The sequence below is a fragment of the Orcinus orca genome, chromosome 7 (assembly GCF_937001465.1).
Source record: "Orcinus orca chromosome 7, mOrcOrc1.1, whole genome shotgun sequence".
In the NCBI taxonomy this organism is placed as follows: Eukaryota; Metazoa; Chordata; class Mammalia; order Artiodactyla; family Delphinidae; genus Orcinus; species Orcinus orca.
The window spans coordinates 46,954,161-46,973,370 of NC_064565.1; the positions used below are offsets into that span (position 1 = coordinate 46,954,161).

The window sequence follows — 19,210 nt, forward strand, 5'->3', positions numbered from 1 at the left end:
ATGATAAAGCTTATATTAAATAGAAATAACCATAGATTTAAAATTTTCCTAGGTAATGGTAGGTTTCTGATAGCCACAGATAATTTGTGGCTAGATAGATGTTATAATCTCCACCTCGCCAAAGTTCTTCATGAGTATAACTGATACAAATAAAAAAATAATTGACTGGATCAAGTTTTGCTCACCTTTGTTCCCTGTTTCCCTTTAAGGGAATTGTTGCACAGCTAAGTGAGTAAAAGCTATGCAAAAAGAAGAAAGAGAGCATAGGTAATCCACAAACTCTATATCTAGTCCCTGATTACTGGGCATATACACAAAATTTTATGACTATTGATTTAAATACCAAAAAGTTGATGGTCTGTCTTATTCCACAAATCTCATAAAGCAGTGTTATTTGGGGTTGTTAATGTTAAACCTCACGATATAAACCATACTCAAAGTACATTAATTTCACTAAAAGTGTCTTGCTTGCCACCATTCTAATAATGTTCATAGAAAACTAGAGTCCTGGAGTTGAGGTCTGCTGTACAGATGAAAGTATAGTCCTAACAAAGATGACTATTCAACTATCATTCTTTGGTATCTTTGTACCAGTTATCAAAATATTGAAATATTTCTGTCCTGTTTAATTAACAGCTGCTATTCAAAACTTCCAATGGTATTCCTTTGCCCTAGACACCCAAAGCAACTCCTGAACCCTCAAGATGCCTCCAGATCTTTTTATGACCCAGCAACTAAAGGGATAAAACCTAGCATGGGGGAAGGGTGAGCTGTGACAGGGCGAGAGAGAGTCATGGACATATACACACTAACAAACGTAGTAAGGTAGATAGCTAGTGGGAAGCAGCCGCATGGCACAGGGATATTGGCTCGGTGCTTTGTGACAGCCTGGAGGGGTGGGATAGGGAGGGAGGGAGGGAGGGAGACGCAAGAGGGAAGACATATGGGAACGTATGTTTATGTATGACTGATTCACTTTGTTATAAAGCAGAAACTAACACACCATTGTAAAGCAATTATACCCCAATAAAGATGTTAAAAAAAAACAACAAAAAAACCTAGCATGGCAGGGTTCTCCCAAAACTCTGTTCCAGTTGAAGCTTCTGTTCCGGTTGGTTAGCTCCTGTGCCATACCAGTCACCAAATATTTTAAGTATCAAGCTGACTATAGCGTCATCATGACTTCATATCACTCATCTGCCCTGCTTTATTTTACATTTATTGCACATTTATCTGTGGAGAAGAGGAAAGCATTTTCTTTCCTCAAAAAAGAAATCAGACTTTTACGTAGATTTTATTAAAACAAAGAGATTATTTATTCTCCTCTGATAGTAGACATAATATCTTATTTGCTGGACCCAATTAGATTGAAAATACCTTTGTTGTCAGCAGCAATGAAACCAAGGATGTTTTCATGTCTCAGCATAACGGTCTGATAAATTTCTGCCTCTCGAAACCAAGATCTTTCATCTCTAGAGGAGAATATTTTCACAGCCACATCTTCCCCGCACCATCTTCCGTGCCAGACCTCACCAAATCTACCTTTTCCTACTATTTCCTGAAGTACAATCGTCCTTGCAATTGTTCTTTGAACCAATAGAGGCAGACCTAACCAAAGAAAAGATGAAATTGATGATTAAAAACAAGTAATTGCCAGAAAATAACTGTCATGATAACCATTATTTTCACATAAAAAAGCAAACATTTAACCACTTTAGTAATTTTACTGATTTTGAAGAAATAAGCACCATTATACCAAACTTTAATTTAGTCAAAGCATGCTCAAAAAGCACTCCAAATTCTTACTATGATTTCTCTTCTCATATTCACAAATAAAAATTTCTTGAATATAGCCTGCCACTGCAGATATCTAATTTTCCAAAATTGTTGCAAATCTCTCTGATTTGCACATTGAAGCCAGTCAGTTTGCTAAATACACAAAGGTTAAAAAGCATAAGTTTTTAGCCTCTAAAATAAAATATGATTCCTAGTACAACAGAGAATGCTTCATGCATTTTTTTAAAAACCAAGTTAAAATTGGAAAGTGAAGAATCGAATTCAATGATGAAGTGAGGCAATCACGTTACACTGAAAGCAAGGTACAGTCATAGAAAATATCAAATGGATATTTTCTGTGGAATAAAAGAAAGTCAAAGAAAATATATTCTGAATGTATGTAAAATGTTTAGGTTCTTTTGAACCAATAGCTATACCTCTAGAATTCTATTCTAAAGATTTAATGAAAAATGCAGCAAAATTTATGTCAAGATATTTAATATATTATTACTTATAGAAAAAGTAAGGAAAAGTGTCTGATAATGGAAAAATTGTTAAGTACAGTGCAGAGGTTGAGACCACAGATAAGAAAGGCTTGGGTTCAGATTTCATCTGTGCCACATGGTAATCATGGGCAAATTATTGAACTTCTCTGAGCTTCTGCTTCCTTGCCTGAAAACCTGTGGGCAATAATATTACCTATATCATAGGGATACTTTGAGAATTAATAAGCATGTTAAGCACCTAGCACAGTATCTGGCCTATTACATGCTCAATAATGGCTTGCCCTTAACATTATGTCTAAGGATGGATTACTTAGAGCCAAAAATAATGATGCTGTTTATGAAGAGTTATTTCTTAATGACATAGGAAAGTACTTCTGCTATAATAAAAACCATACCTTGTTAAATGAAAAAATACTTTTGTTAAAGACAAATAGCACAGCAAATTCTATCCATCTAGATAAGTGTATCTAGCTATTGAAAATATTCACGGGAAAAAGACTGAAAAGAATATATGCTAAATGCTATGATGCGTATTTCTATTTAGTGGAATCGGGGTGAAGCAAATTGTGATATTCTCCTTTCTAATTCTTTACATTTGCTTAATGTCCACAATAGTCCATAAATATTTATTACTCTTATAATTAGAAGGAAAATAGCTAAAGAGGTCACAGTATAATTTATTTGGGAAAGTCATGTTTAGTTGTCATTGTACTCAGTTGGCTGGGAAACCCTTATAGCAACAACCCTGTAAGCTCCTGTAGGCTTCGACCTCTGCTCCTGAAATGAGCCAGTTTATTCAGATGTTCTCATGTGCATGAGAACCACCCACCATGACTAAATAAGCACAGACTATAAATTTGCTATTATGGATCTCAACAATTAGTCACAAAGCCTCACAGCCAGAAAGTTCTTCTGAGATCATCTCGTTCAACTTTATCATTTAGAGATGAGAAAATTGGGGCTGTATGGTAGTCAAAAACTTGCCCAGGAATAAGTGGAAGTCAGACCTACAACTAAAACGCTGTTTTTCAATCCAAATTCTTATGCTCTCACCATTCAGTGGATATGACTACAGTCCTCCCCAGCTGGAAAGATTTCTAGCAGCAAACTATCCAGGATATTTTTGTAAGCCGTAGTCACTTTCACTACTTGCCACACAATGAAAGTTGTACTAACAATTATTAAGCCAAAGTACAATTTCAATCTCTCTCTCTTCCCTCCCCTCGTCTTGCGCACACAAACTCACGAAAGCATCACCACGACCAATCACAACAACCATGACAACGACAACAATACCAACAATACAACAACAACAATTGGCTAGAGAACTAGATAAGCCAATGTTTTCAAATTGCAAATTGATTAGGCACAAAATCAATGCCTCAGACCAGGGACAAAGAAGGATTTCATCTAAGGTACTCAGCACAGCAATTAAGTTGAGGAGGTAAGACAATGAAAATTGCTTCAGCATCTTTCAAAGCAACCACCAAAAATAATCTGAGTAATTTTTGTGTTACACACTTAGAGATTTCCTTTGAAGACACATGGACTTTGGCTCTCCCTGCTAGTTACGCTTTTTTACCAGGGGCTATAAAAGCTGATGACTGACTTATGGAAATGAAACCATCCATCAGTAGTGTTATATCACGACAGGAAAGCAGAAACCTACCAAGCCTCTTAGAAGCCACCTGAGACACCATGATCTCTCAAAGACCATCCAGTCAAACACCAGTCCATTTTCCTCTCTTGCGAACATTATATCTCTTCGAAATCTGTCCCTGACCAGGTCGGGATATGCTTCATAATTTTTGTCTCTCAACATCTGACAAAGCTGCTTCTTGCTTAAGGTCGTTGTCCAGGGAAGAGAAGCAGAGGAGAAGCAGAACTCCTGATTTCCTTCCAATGCATGAGCTTTTGTGACAGAAGCCTTGCTACACATGGACCCGTTCTCCCTGATGATCAAAGGCAGTATGGCCATCCATTACTGTTAGCCAGTGGTCACTGGCAAACATATGCAGCTGGCTTTGGAGAAAAGTGCCTAGAACTATTTTAAGTTGATCATTAAAGAAATCATCCATGCTTGGGTATATTCACGGCTCTCTTTTAAGAGAGAACTTAGAATAATCTAAAGAGGAAAGGGTCCAGCAGTCAATAAGTCCAGATTTAGGTTTCAAGATGCACAAAAATACCAAAAAACTTAACGTTAATTTTTGATTTTATGCCCTGGCTCACAACCGCTTTCTTAAACTAAATATCCAGTCTCCAGTTATAAAATCTTCATTACTTTTATTTGAAAGGGAAATCCTTGGTCAATCTTAAGTATAGTCAAGAAGTAGCTCCAAAACACATATTTCTGCCTTACCTCTTCATACGAACTGAAAGGTTTGGTGGGGATTAAATAGATGGTTATTTAATCACTTGAACCTTTTAATAAATTGTATAAGGTTTCAAGGAATTTGGCACAAATCAGAGCTTTCTGTGCCTATATTCTGAGCCTAGAACGTTGCCAGGGCTCAGGAAGTTAGGGAGCAGTGGCCCCCAAAAGGTAACACTCAAGGAAGGAAAGAGTATTAAATCCTAGTAAGTTTTACTTTTAAAGAAAAAATGTCAACTTTCTATCCAACAATTTAATCTGGATTTCAGTTTTATAAACTTCGCAGTTTGGAGATACTCTTTCCAGTATTCCTCCTTTGAAAACATGCCGCCTGATTTGTGCAGTGATGTTGTAAACATTGAGGCTTTGGTCAGTGAGCAAGCGATCTTGCCCCCAGAAGCAGCCAACTATCTGGGCTTTCTGGATGACATAATTAGGCCTCTCTTTTCTTTCCTTTTCTTTTTTTCTTTTTTTTTTTGCGGTACGCGGGCCTCTCACTGTTGTGGCCTCTCCCGTTGCGGAGCAAAGGCTCCGGACGCGCAGGCTCAGCGGCCATGGTTCATGGGCCCAGCCGCTCCGCGGCACGTGGGATCTTCCCGGACCGGGGCACGAACCCGTGTCCCCTGCATCGGCAGGTGGACTCTCAACCACTGCGCCACCAGGGAAGCCCTAGGCCTCTCTTTTCTGATAAATACTTCTGAGTCCAAAGCTGCTTCTTGTTAAATATGGATGCCCACATAGATGCTACCAACGCTCTGTCACCTGCCCTTGTTAATTGTGCCTGCCTGGACACTCCCAAAGGCCATGGGCAAGGGAGTTCCTCAAAATCTGTTTGGCGTAATCATCCTTAATGATCTTTCCAAAGCAAGATGGGATGCAGGGGTGCCTGAAATGACTCAATTAGGCTTACCCTCGTTCATGTTTCTGCAACACCACATGCTGACAGGATTTCTGGAATTATACATGAAAGTTGGGAGTCCCCTGCCATTTTAGGGAGTTTGTTATTACGGGATGTGGGTCGGGGGTCAACGCTCTTCTGTCACCGGAAACACAAAAAGCCCTCAGATGCTTTGTGCTATGAGAAAGGCTCATTTAAGCCATAATACAGCCTGGTATTTTGAACTGCTTCATCAGGGGTTCTGAAGTTCCATTAAAGAGGGAAAGAGTTGTCATATAACCTTAGGAGCACAAGCCAGCCCAGGAATGCTGTGCTGCTCCCTTTCATCTTCCGTTTCTATGCTTTAAGACCACATTCTTGATCCCAGGGGACCGATTCCAAAGACCTTTATAATCACAAGCAAAGAACGCTACTTTGCATAACTAATATGTTTTCCCCAGAACTCAACTGCTTAAGCCCCGTAACTATTTTGTGCCCATGAAACGTGACCAAGACGGCAACCATGATTATTACTAACCATAATGTGGGAGAGGGCAGAGAAAAAAAACTCTTTCTGGCTTCAGAAATAAATTCTGAAGGCATGTGAAAATGAGAATCTGAACACCTAAAGGCACAAAAAGCAATTGAGAAGACTTCATTCTTTAGGCCAGGACAGTTTTTACTCTTCCTCAAATCCTGAAAGGAGTTTCCATGCCAGAATGTACCATATCAAGCATTTTGAACAATGGAATTAAGAATATTTGGGCCCTTTCTTGTTAAAATGGGTGTTATTTTTAAGTAGAGTTTTTCTTACTGAAAAATGAACAATAGGCACATACCAGAGCCAGAGCCAGAGGCAGTCACATCGTAAATCAGATCTTTTAGAGTTTTCCCAGCATTGACCAGATTGCACTCAGAAAGGGGCTCCTCCACGTTTGGTCTCTTTTTCTTTCTGTAGGTGCACAGTCGACCTTGGCATGCCCATACTGTCAGCAGTGAAGCTATGGACAGGAGGCAAACTGGCACAGTAATAATAATGGTCAGCTCCACAGGTCCGAGTTTTGGGGCATTTGGTGATGCTGTAATCAAAAAAAGAAAGAACAGGACCATATGTTAACCCACGTTAAGTATTTTAGACATTGGAAATGCGATCACCAAAATTTTACATCTATAATGTGCAGCTACACAGTATGCACTCATGTTAGTTGGTGAAGACTCTCTATGATAAAAGCAAAGGCGGGGAAAGGGAGTTGAGGTGAGGATGCAGTTGCAGTTCCGTTCTGCTAGGTGACAATGGAAGATAGAATTAGGATCATGGAAAGCACTAGCACCTGCGATCCTTTTTAAAACCTCCAAACCATTTGACATTTTATTACTATTTTCTCCCCATTTTTCAGCAATCCATCCTTAAGGCACATTCATTCTTTTAGCCACAGATAATTACTGAGCTCTTGCAATATGCTGCCACTATTCCAGGTGATGGAAATATAGCAGTGAGTGAGAGAGCCCAAATCCTTGCTCTGTGGTGCTTATGTTCTCATACAACCACAGATGGGTATGTAATACAAAAGCAAGAGATCATAAGTGCTATGAAGAAAAAGAAGACAGAACAAAGAGACAAAGTGATGGTGGGACACTACTTTAGAGAGACTGGTCACAGAAGGCCACTCTGAGGAGGGGGCAGGGAGCTACAAGAGAAGTATCTCAGGGAAGCATGTTCCCAGCAGAAGGAAAGCAAGTGCAAGGTGCTCTGAGGTGGAGACCTACTTGGAGTGTTCAGGAACAATCTTTGCCTCGAGTGCAGTAAATGAGGAGAAAGGTAGAAGGAAATGGGGTCAGGGAGGTCAAAAAGAAAAAGATCATGTGGGGTCTTGAAGGCTAAAAGGACTGTGAATTGTATTCCAAGTGGAAGCTGGCACAGGGTTCTGAACAGACAAAAGATAGGATCTAACATATCTTGAGTGACCACTGTGTGAACAGACACTAGGGGCACAAAGTAAAAGCTAAGAAACCAATTACAATGTATCTGGTATTTTCATGGTAAGCATTTTTGCCGCAAACATTTTTGCTGAATAACTACTTGGCCATAAGGCAATTCTGCTGTAAAAGATAAAATAACAAAAAATAAAAGTGACATTAAAAAGGAAACAATGGGGCTTCCCTGGTGGCGCAGTGGTTGAGAGTCCGCCTGCCGATGCAGGGGACACGGGTTCGTGCCCCGGTCCGGGAAGATCCCATATGCCTCAGAGCGGCTGGGCCCGTGAGCCATGGCCGCTGAGCCTGCGCGTCCGGAGCCTGTTGCTCCACAACGGGAGAGGCCACAACAGTGAGAGGCCCGCGTACCACAAAAAAAAAAAAAAAAAAAGGAAACAATGAAACAGTGAAAAATGAATAACAAAATTTAAAAGACTTTATAGTGAAATACAAAATATTTGAATACATGTAAAATGTGTAAGAGATTCATGGTGATACTGCATAAATAACTAATTTTATTTAATGAGTTGTACCTAAGTACTTGTCTTCCAAGTCTTTCGTTCATAGTGTTTTATACCTTTTGTTTTTGCTTGTTGATTCGTCTCCTCATTCAGCATCACACCTTTTCGCTAAAATTTCTTCCTTAATTAAGAGAGGTATCAGTTTCCAAATGCTCGGATGCATACTTGTAACTGAGCTTTGTATTGCTTCACGAAAACCTCTATGCTGTTGTTTGTTCTTGGCAAATTGTCACACGTCTACTGATAGACATTCCAAAGTTGCACGGGAAATGTGGGTTCAACTCTGCACCTTCAAATCACCGAAGGATTTGCAAACCAATAGGTTATCATTTTCTAGTATCGTATGCAATCTGGCTTTACATTCTCTTATTTCACACTTCCAGTAATTTATTACTGTCTTTTCTATCAAGTCGATATAATTGTTACTATCATCCAGTATTTTAAGATCACCACATCTACTCATCACTGTAGAGACCATTATGAGGGCTAAGATTTATCTAATATAAAAATAGGAGTACTCCATCAATGGAGAAATGAAACCAAACTGTCAACCAGTTATTTCATCTTTCATGGCAAAATTACCTTACGGCCAATTAGTTATATGGCAAAAACTGCTGAAAAAATGTTTGTGGCGAGGATGTTTACCTGGAAAATACCTACAACCCAATTAGAAGCCTGATGCAATAATGCAGGCAGAGATGATGGTTTTGGCTGACAACTCTATCTAAAATAGTACTTCCTTCTCACTCCCCGTTTACTCTCTATACCCTTGTCCTGTTTTATTTAACTTCCTGGATCTTATCACCACCTGGCACATCATAGATTCACTTATTTATTATCTGATTTCTTCCAAAAAACATATGCTAGTTCTTAATGAGAGGAGGAATTAAGTCAGACTTCCTTCTTGGTAATGACAACCCAGGAGAGCTTATTATACTAAATGCACTTGAATTTTACTTACAACATGTTAACCAGAATATGTGAACATAATTTGAAAACAAATATTATTTAATTCTAAAGGAAAAAGAATCAAATTCCTCAAAGATGTGTTCATAAAAGTTTCACTATAAGCCTAAAAATAGTAGTCTATCTACCACCAATGAGTAAAATATTTAAAACTGTTAAGTGAACTTTGGAAACAAACATATTTCATGCTCTTCTACTTTGCCAGGTGAATTTTGGCAGATCACCAACTTTCCTTCTCCTGAGTGTTGCAGGATTCCTCTGAAATCATTAGAAGTTGTACAGGTGCATATGAGGACAGCTTGGCCTTGAGTGTTCTTAGGACAAGGTGCTACAAGAGATCTCAGACTTGACTTTGAACGAGAAATCATTAACCATGGAAGTTGCACTTCTGAAGTTTGCTGTTATAAAAAAGTTTTATAATCCACTTCATAATAATCTTTCAAATCTACATTTCAAGTTGCATCCATATTTTTATGTCCTCACAAAGGTATTCCAGGAATTCTAAGAAAGCCACAGAACGTACTTAACCATTTGCAACTTACATAAACATGTACCTAAACATGTTTTTAAAAATAAAACTCCACTATTGGATACATTTATATGGCTAAATTTTATCTTGATACATGTTATTAGGAACTATTAATATAAACATTACTGTTAAAAAGCTTATTGATTGTCTTCATTTTAGTAAAGCTCTATTAAGCAGAGCTCAGATCATCACTATGGCAACCAATAAAGAGGTGAAAGGTCAGCAAGCCTGAAAATAGAATAATATCTATAAAAGTGCACGGCTCTGGTGATGGCTACTGCTCTCAGGGATGTTTATTACAGATGGGCAATGTTTCTACTTTTGTGAACAATTTACTGAAACGAGTTAGTAAGAAAAAAAAAGATGACTCGGCTAGAAAAAGGCTAGCAACACCATCCAGAAAGAGCTCCTTAAGCACTGAGCGATTTTTAAGGCAAACATTTGTAAAACTATCTTCTAAACCAAATGTTGATTGTAATCTCTACAGGAGACAAATGAAGAAAACTGTGGTCTACACCCAATAAGTCATGGTAGAAAAAGACAGTAGTGCAGTTAAGAATACATTTTAATAAGTTATCTCGGATGAAAATACTAATTTTCCCAACAGATTTTACATTCTTTTTTGTTTTGTTTGTTTTTGTTTTTGAGGTATACGGGCCTCTCACCGTTGTGGCCTCTCCCGTTGCGGAGCACAGGCTCCGGATGCGCAGGCTCAGCAGCCATGGCTCACGGGCCTAGCCGCTCCGCAGCATGTGGGATCTTCCTGGACCGGGGCACGAACTCGTGTCCCCTGCATCGGCAGGCGGACTCTCAACCACTGCGCCACCAGGGAAGCCCCAGATTTTACATTCTTGATCATAGGAAAACTCTTTTCTTTGTTTTTTGCTTTTTTAAATATTTTTTCCATTTCTATAATTTTATTTATTTTTATTTTTTTGTCTGCATTGGGTCTTCATTGCTGTGCACAGGTTTTCTCTAGTTGCAGCAAGCAGGGGCTACTCTTAATTGTGGTGCATGGGCTTCTCATTGCAGTAGCTACTCTTGTTGCAGAGCAGGGCTCTAGGCATGCGGGTTTCAGTAGTTGCAGCATGTGTGCTCAGTAGTTGTGGCTCGCAGGCTCTAGAGCACAGGCTTAGTAGTTGTGGTGCACGGGCTTAGTTGCTCTGTGGCATGTGGGATCTTCCTGGACCAGGGATCAAACCCATGTCCCCTACATTGGCAGGCGGATTCTTAACCACTGCACTGCCAGGGAAGTCCCAGGAGAACTTTTATTATTTGATAATTTCCAAATTTTGAGACCATGTCAACTGAGGTGATATCTCCATGGAATAAGCAGCTCCATGGTGGCATACGTTAATCCCAAAAGTGAGGTCTGGGAGTGCTGCATTGCTAACTCTAGTTATTTCACTCTCTAGTAAATGAAATAGAAGAGGTTGGGAAAAAAGAGACAAACACTAGCCCACATGGATGAGTCTCCCCTATATAAGTTCTGCAGTCCATTAAACCAAGATGGCGCAGGGGAAGGAGGTATTAACAAGCCAGGAAGAAGGGAATGTATGAGGTGGAAGATTCTGGGCAGCTGGAGGGAATCATACAAAAGGCAAAAGATTGTAAGAAGGTAAGAACAAAAAAAGGGAGAGGAAGGAAGGAGGGAGGAAGGAAGGAAGAAAAAAGGAAAGAAAGGAGAAATTTTTTAAAACTATTTTTGTGACTTTGCAGCTTTCCCTAGAGACAGGAGTGGAACTGGTGATTGTGAAAGCAGTGGTGGTTACTCCTGCCCAAATAAAGTTCAGAACCAGTTTAGATGCCTCAGCTTCTCCCAGGACAGTTCCTGTTACCTCCTCGCCACCTCCTATTTCTGGCTTTAGGGAGGCAAACTTCTCAAGATGAAAAGAAAAAGATGAGAAAATGTGGGCATGATCTCCATGTTTCTTCCCCTGCTGACCTTTTCTCTTTCTTTATTAAAAGTATGAAAAATTATTGATGTTTATGAGATTTATATGACCTTCATATTAATTAATTTGTATTTCTTTAGTATATGCTAATAGGAGGAGATGCCTTAGAACTGAGGAGAGATGTGGACTTGATCGGTGCCTTCAAATAACACAAAAATTCTGTAGTATATTTGTGTTCAACTTAAAGGTATATTTCTTCACTGTATTTGAATGGCATTCAACTGACTAGAAACTGATATATTACAATGGAGCGATGTACAGAAAATGAGGATATAGTGACTGAAAAGATATATACTGGCTGGACAGCTGTTTAAAAACAAATCTGAGCAAAGAAAACAGAGGTCTTCATCCAGACAAAGTGAATTTTTATGAATCATTTCAAGGTTAGTGCTTCCTTCCCAAAAGTTGCTATAGCAAGTAGCTACCTAAATTTAAGAGGGTCCAAAGCACCCCTAAAGAAACCACAAACTAATTTAGCATTGAACCACTCCTATTCCTTTTATCAAAAGTTTTCCCCAAGTGAAAAGATGCTATTATTGCAAGGTTGAATCCATGAACGTATAAATATCAAGTCTTCAACTGCCTCCCTACCACCCGCCCGCCCCCCGCCCACCCCAGGAAAAGGGAAGCATTTCTTTCTCCAGCTTGTGGCTTTGAAATGTTCTCAGAATAAAGCAACCAAAAAGACAGTGTAGCTCGAGATGCTTTCTGATAGGTCTGTTTCTGTCCTGGCACCAGAAGAAATGCCACTAGGAACAACTGAATGACATGGTGATGTACAGTCCATCTACCTACCCTATAAACTTCTATGACCTCTGACTTCAGTTAAAGAGCCTTTTGTTTAGTTCAGAGGTTTCTGGGGGGAAAGTGTGGAAATAATAAGTGCAGCTGAAACAGAAAAAAGAAATACATTACCTCTAAGATATTCAAAGCTACCTTGCTAATTAGCTCAACAGGAATGATTTCTTTTGTCAAAAACAGAGTGACATGTTAAGCAACAAGAAATCTCCCAAATCTTCTCCTTTACCTGCCATTTCAAAGCACCCAGAAATATGGGTACCATTATCTCAAACATTTGCCTGATGGTAATGAAAATACATTTCTAATTGGTTGCTTTACTAAATTGGTTCAAAACCTGGAACCAAATGGATTGGTGTGTATACTACTGCACTGAGAACAACTCTCTGGGATGGGGAGCAGAGAGTGGAGCAGAGTCCACATCTTTGTGGAATTTAAAATCTACTATCTAGGGTACAATTCCAAAGCAATTTGGCTGGTAAAAATACGGAGAAAACTTTATGTAGGAGCGAGAGATGTGGCAGATAAGAAAAAGATCATGATGAAGAGTTCCATTCATGATGAATCAGTCTAGTATAAAGAATATGTAACTAAAACTTTACATGTGTGAAGCACACACATGGGATGTAGAACGGGTCCAAGGAGTTAAGTCACAAATGCAGTTTTATTTGTCTAACATTTCCATGTAATTCTTTACTCCTGATTACAAGGAGCCCTCCACCACCACCCACGAGAGCTTGTCCTAGCCTCCTACTTCTTCACAGTGACCCTTATATTTATAAATGTCACCAAGAAAAATGCAGTTAGAAGTTAAGTTGATTAGATCCCTCCAACATGCTTCACTATAGGGGGAAGCAAATGGTCCCCCTTCTTCACAGAGTGAGAATAATCATGTTAAACAGGTTGTTTCTGATCAACATGAACCTCAAGTACTGAACAATGGCAGAATATTTTCTAATCTAGAGATTCAACTGAGCCATGACAGTGACAGAAATAACATGAGAATTACTTCTGCCTTTTAACCATATCAGATGAGGTATTGATGGGCCATTCCGTCATTCAGTGATCAATCTATAAATGGCTACTAGTATACAAGGTCTACATCTGGCCTGAGTTCATGCATGTGTAACAGGCAGAGAGCACCCCACATCAAAATATTTCCTAGCTAGTTCCCCTTGTGCTGCCAGTTTTCTGGGAGGAACACTGAGAAGCCTCAAATCTTCTTCTGTCCACCAGCACCTGAATTTAAAAATAACAATGATTTTATATATTAAGGAAATAAGAATGTTAGATTGAAGAGTACAATCTTTGGCATAAGGGGTAGGAAGAACTCTGACTCAAGCAGAGGTGAGATTAATACAATGTAGGAAGAATTCAAATCGGCTTTGCAGTTTTTCTTAATTTTAGGGCACGCACCAGAGATGAGTTTCTTAATCTGTCATCAAAACACATATCCTTTTTTTTATTTATTTAATTTTTTATTTTATATTGGAGTAGAGTTGATTTACCATGTTGTGTTAGTTTCAGGTGTACAGCAAAGTGATTTAGTTATACATACTCATATATCTATTCTTTTTCAGATTCTTTTCCCATACAGGTTATTACAGAGTATTGAGTAGAGTTCCCTGTGCTATACAGTAGGTCTTTGTTGATTATCTATTTTATATATAGTAGTGTGTATTCTTGAATGATACATATCTATAAAGAAATTAGATAGTAATTACTCAAAGAATATTTTAATTTTTTTTTAAGCCAAACTTTTACTTACGAAAAATAAAAGTTCCTTGGAAGAAGCACCCTATCTCATAGCTGAGGGCGTTGTTCAAAGAAGGCACTTAAAAATATTGGTGACAAGGAAAAGTTACACTTCTCTGTCCTAAAGTTCACGCTAATAGAATTTCTCCCTCAGCTAACACATTCACACAAAGCAGCTTGTCCATTTGGAAAAGACTGACATGAGATAATGATATTTTGACCCAGTTCAACATCCTGTATATGATAATCACATGAAAAATATCTGAGTAAACAGGTAATAGTATTTATGTAACTGAGAAGAGTAGGGCTTACATAGTGTAAAATCCTCAATTTAGAATTGGTTATAAATTTTACTTTCAATTTCCTATTAATTCCTATGAACAAAATTTCATAATTAAAATCAGTGTACTTGTTCCTTGAGACAAGAAATGCTTCCTATATTAAACATTTAAAGTACAAGTTTGACTTTTTGTATGCTTATATTTCATAGACTTTCCAAAATGTAAAAATCATAGCATCTTTCAGCTTATGGGGAAAAAAAATCCCTGTCTGGCACACCTGTCAGGTGTGTGGGGAATCCTCAGAGAATGAGCTACAAATGGATTTGTTCATGTGGTGGCAGAACAATTCCACAAGGGGTCCCATGAGTATTTCTCAGCATGTTGATATCACCTTACACTGCCTAGAGCAATAAATTTACATTTAAAATAGAAAACCATAAAAGTTGAGACAACAATGGATTTTTTAAAGGGATTAAGATAGCAAGACTTTTCAGCTCCCCAAAGAATAATATTCACTATCTGAGCCTGCAAATTTTTATAATTATAGCACGCTTTAAAATGATTAATTTTGATAAATTCAATTCTAATGTTTTCACATTTTATCTTCCTTCAAATGTAATCCTTCAGTTTGCCTTAAAGTCTAATTTAGACATGTGCCTAACAATATGCATTGTTCATCTACCCTAGCTGATATAAATAATAAATTGTTCTTTTTTTCTTTACACAATTGAGAACAGGAAGGTGAAAATTGTACTGAGGTTAATTAGGAAAGTACCCACATCTTAATGTTGTGCATGTATTTTCTTTATTGAAACTAATTATTTGAATTAGTCAAAAATACGATAGTATTAAAATAGTGTATTGAACTCCAAAAGGAAAAATCAGAAATTATTATTACACTTACCCTTTCAGTCACTGTATGTTTTGGTAGCAAAATGGGAACAAAGATACCCAGAACATGAATGTTTTTATTGAATACTCTATTTCCATATGAAGGGTGGTAATTAGTGCACGCATAAACCAAATAGCAGTTCCTATAAAAATTAACCCTATAAATAAGAGGCTTCTCTAGCCCAGGTTTCCTGACCTTATCCTTGATGAACTTTCATAGACAATTTTAGAATGTTCTTGATGCTATTTGACATCACCACTATTTCTCGGAGCATGTCTCCGATGTCACCTAGAGTCACCAGAAATCATTTGTTACAAATCACAATGCAACCCACTATGAAAGAAACAAGCAACAAAATGTGATTCCTTCACATAGGAAAGACATGTTTTAATAATAAGAAAGGAAAGTCAGACATAAAATTATATTAAACAGAATAACTCAACTATATTAAAATAGAAAATAGACTAAACTACTGATAGTAGGAACTCTAGGCCAGTGGATATAAGTTCAATAGGTATTGAATGAGTGAATGAATGAACAAGGAAAGCTCATGCCCAATAAGGAAATCAGTCACTTCTGCTACAGCCAACTTCAAGAATGCCAAAGCTTCTGATTTTTTCAAGATAAGCCAGATGTCTGGAGTTTTATACTGACTCAATGTTTAACATTATAAAGAAACTCACTCTTTTCTCCCAGAAACTACGTAGATCAAATGAAACCTGTCTGTGGGTGAGGTACAACCAATAAGCAGGTAGAACTCTCAATGACTTGTTTTGCTGTTTCTATGTTCATTAGAATTAGATTTAGCTACTAATGACAGAGGAAACTATACAGAAGTTTCATTTTCTCTTTCACGTAAAAGAAATTTGAAGATGGATAGTCCAATGTCAGCAGGTTGGTTCCATGTAGTTTTTGGTCAGGGTCCTTTCATCTCCCTTGTTTCCATCCCTATTATGTAGTCCAAGGCAGCTGCTAAACTCCATCCTTTACATCCAGGCAGCATGATGGAGGATGGCATATAAGGTGCCAGTTCTGTTTTAAATGGGTCTTCTCAGAAGTTCTCCAAAACACTGCCAGTCAACTCATTAGCCACAACTTACGCCACACCTACCAGTAAGAGTAGCTGAAAATACTGTCAGTTGGTAGGAGAGCCATACACCTAGGTAAGTCTAGGTTCTGCTACTAAATGGGTATTGGAGGAAACTAGATGTCTTTGAAACATTTATAGTCTTAGCAAACTTTGATCCATTAGATTTTTTCATTAGAAAAAGAACACATTTGCAACAAAACAAACAGTATGAAAATTTATAAAGAAAGAATTAAATAATGTCCTCAGCTGGTTAGCTCTCCGATATCAACTCCGGATGTTAAGAGAATGTGTAATTTTCATAAATTTACCCATACTCAGAAGTTACTTTGGGAGTTCCCTGGTGGTGCAGCTGTTAAGACTCTGTGTTTCTAACGCAGGGGGTGCGGGTTTGATCTTTGGTCGGGGAGCTAAGATCCCTCGTGCCGCGCGGTGTGGCCAAAAAAAGTTACTTTGAAACTTGATGTTTTGTTTTCCTTTTGTTGTGAAATATAATAAATATACAGAAAAGTGCATACAACATATACACTGAGCATAAAAATAATTATAAACCCCCATGGATCACCAGCCCCCTTACCCACTACCTGTTCCCCCACTCGGAGATACCCAACATGATCATATCCTTTCCCAACCTCCAGGGTAATCATTATCCTGATTTGGCAAATAATCATTTCTCCTTGTACTGTGCTTCCCAGAATCCCTTTTCCTGTATTGTTACAGGTTAAAGTTGGGATACTTACATATGTGCTCATAAATGAGAATGGCTTGTAATTTCTTTTTTACATACTGTCTTTGTTGGGTTTTGATACCAAGGTTATGCATAAAATAGGTTAAGGAGTGTTTCTTCTTTGTCCATGTTTTGGAAGAGTTTGTGTAACAGTTACACAGTTATCTGTTCCTGGAAATTTAGCAGAATTTTGTGGTAGAACGTCTTGGGCTTTGAAATTTTCCTTACAGATACGTCATAAGACTATTACAATTTACATTATAATTTTCTAAAAATTAGGTTGCTCATAAATCATGTTGTTTCAACCTTATGTAGTCTCACTGGTTTTTTAAAAAAATCTACTTATTCTATCAATTACCAAGACAGTGGTGAATCTCCTTCTGAGATCACGGATTTCTTTATTTCTCCTTATAGATCTGTAAATATTTGCTTTATTTTTGAGGCCATATTCTTTTTTCTTTTTTTTTTTGGCTGCATTGGGTCTTCGTTGCCACACACGGGCTTTCTCTAGTTGCGGCGAGTGGGGACTACTATTCCTTGTGGTGTGCAGGCTTCTCATCGTGGTGGCTTCTCTTGTTGCAAAGCATGGGCTCTAGGCACGTGGGCTTCAGTAGTTGCAGCACGCAGGCTTAGTAGTTGTGGCACGCGGGCCCTAGATCATGCGGGCTTCAGTAGTTTGGTGCATGGGCTCAGTAGTTGTGGCTCACAGGCTCTAGAGCACAGGTTCAGTAGCTGTGGTGCACAGGCTTAGTTGCTCCACGTCATGTGGGGTCTTCCTGGACCAGGGATCAAACCTGTGTCCCCTGCATTGGCAGGTGTATTTTTAACCACCGTGCCACCAGGAAAGTCTGAGACCATATTCTTAAGTACACAGAAATTTAAATTTATTAAGAATCCCTGGTAGGGACTTCCCCTGGTGGTCCAGTGGTAAAGAATCTGCCTTGCAATGCAGGGGACACAGGTTTGATCCCTGGTGAGGGAACTAAGATCCCACGTGCTGCGGGACAACTAAGCCCGCGTGCCACAACTACTGAGCTCACGCACCTCAACTAGAGAGCCTGCGTGCCGCAAACTACAGAGCCCACACACTCTGGAATCCTCGCGCCACAGAGCCCATGCGCCACAACTAGAGAAGAGAAAACCTGCATGCCATAACTGGAGAGAAGCCTGTGTGCCACAGTGAGGAGCCCACGCACCACAACGAAAGATCCTGTGTGCCTCAACGAAGATCCTGAGTACCGCAACTAGAGCTGATGCAGCCAAAAATAAATTTAAAATAATTAAAAAAAAAAAAAGAATCCCTGGTAAATTGAAACTTTAATCATTAAAAAGTGAACTTTTTAACTCTAGTAATTTTTTTCATTGAAGTTAATTTTGCCTGCTAGTAATATGTCAACATTTTTATTAATGTAATCTATGCATGGTATATGTAAAAGCACATATCAAACCTTCTTATACTTTCCTCTATTTGTCACCCTCTCTTCCATATTTTCCATTATGTATTTTCTTTATTACTGAATACAAAATAGTTTCTTCGGACCCATATTTCAGATCCCTAATTCTCTCTTCAGTTGTTGTTATACAAATTGTTGTTAAACCTATACATTAAGTTTCTAATTTTTGTTATTGTATCTTTAATTTTAAAAAGTTTTTTTCAATATTGTTCAAATCTGCTAGGTCATTGTTTTATAATTTCCTATTCTCTAACAAATGTTTTCAAATTTGCCTTTTGTTTCTTTAAACATAGAATAGCTACTCTATAATTATTGTCTGATAATTCCAATATATGAAACTTTGTGCTCTCTTCTATTGGCTCATGCTCATGCTGTTCTGAACCCCTGTAAGCTTGGAGTCCTTGTTCTTCATTATGTACTTCTCATGTCCTTGAAAAAGTGTTTGTTGTGTCTCTTTGAGACCTAATATTAAAGTGCCTTTCTCCAGAGAGTTTGAACTTTCTTCTGGCAGGCAACTGGGGACACTATTAGTCTGGGTATACTTTAAAAAAGTTTTTCTTCTGGAGAGTACCACTTAGACAATGGAAACTCAGGTTTAAAATCCATGTGATGGCTATGCTATGTCCACAGCTTCTCAAGAATAAGGTTTTTGGTTTGTTTTAAAGTTGTTGCTTGTCATTATTTCTTTTTTTCCCCTGTTCTGCTTAGTAATAAACCCAAGCCTCCTCCCTGAGGTTA

The 19,210-nt window shown here is 38.3% G+C and overlaps 1 protein-coding gene across 1 annotated transcript in view; it reads right to left on the bottom strand.

Moving 5' to 3' along the window:
- The window catches only part of ACVR1C (activin A receptor type 1C), a 46,882-nt gene that overhangs the window by 19,216 nt on the left and 8,456 nt on the right, over positions 1-19,210 (bottom strand). Inside the window, exons 2-3 of the mRNA XM_004276790.3 lie at positions 6,373-6,612; positions 1,378-1,608 (exon numbers count right to left, since the gene is read on the bottom strand). Coding sequence (XP_004276838.2) covers positions 1,378-1,608; positions 6,373-6,612 — 471 coding nt within the window. The remainder of the gene's footprint in view (positions 1-1,377; positions 1,609-6,372; positions 6,613-19,210) is intronic.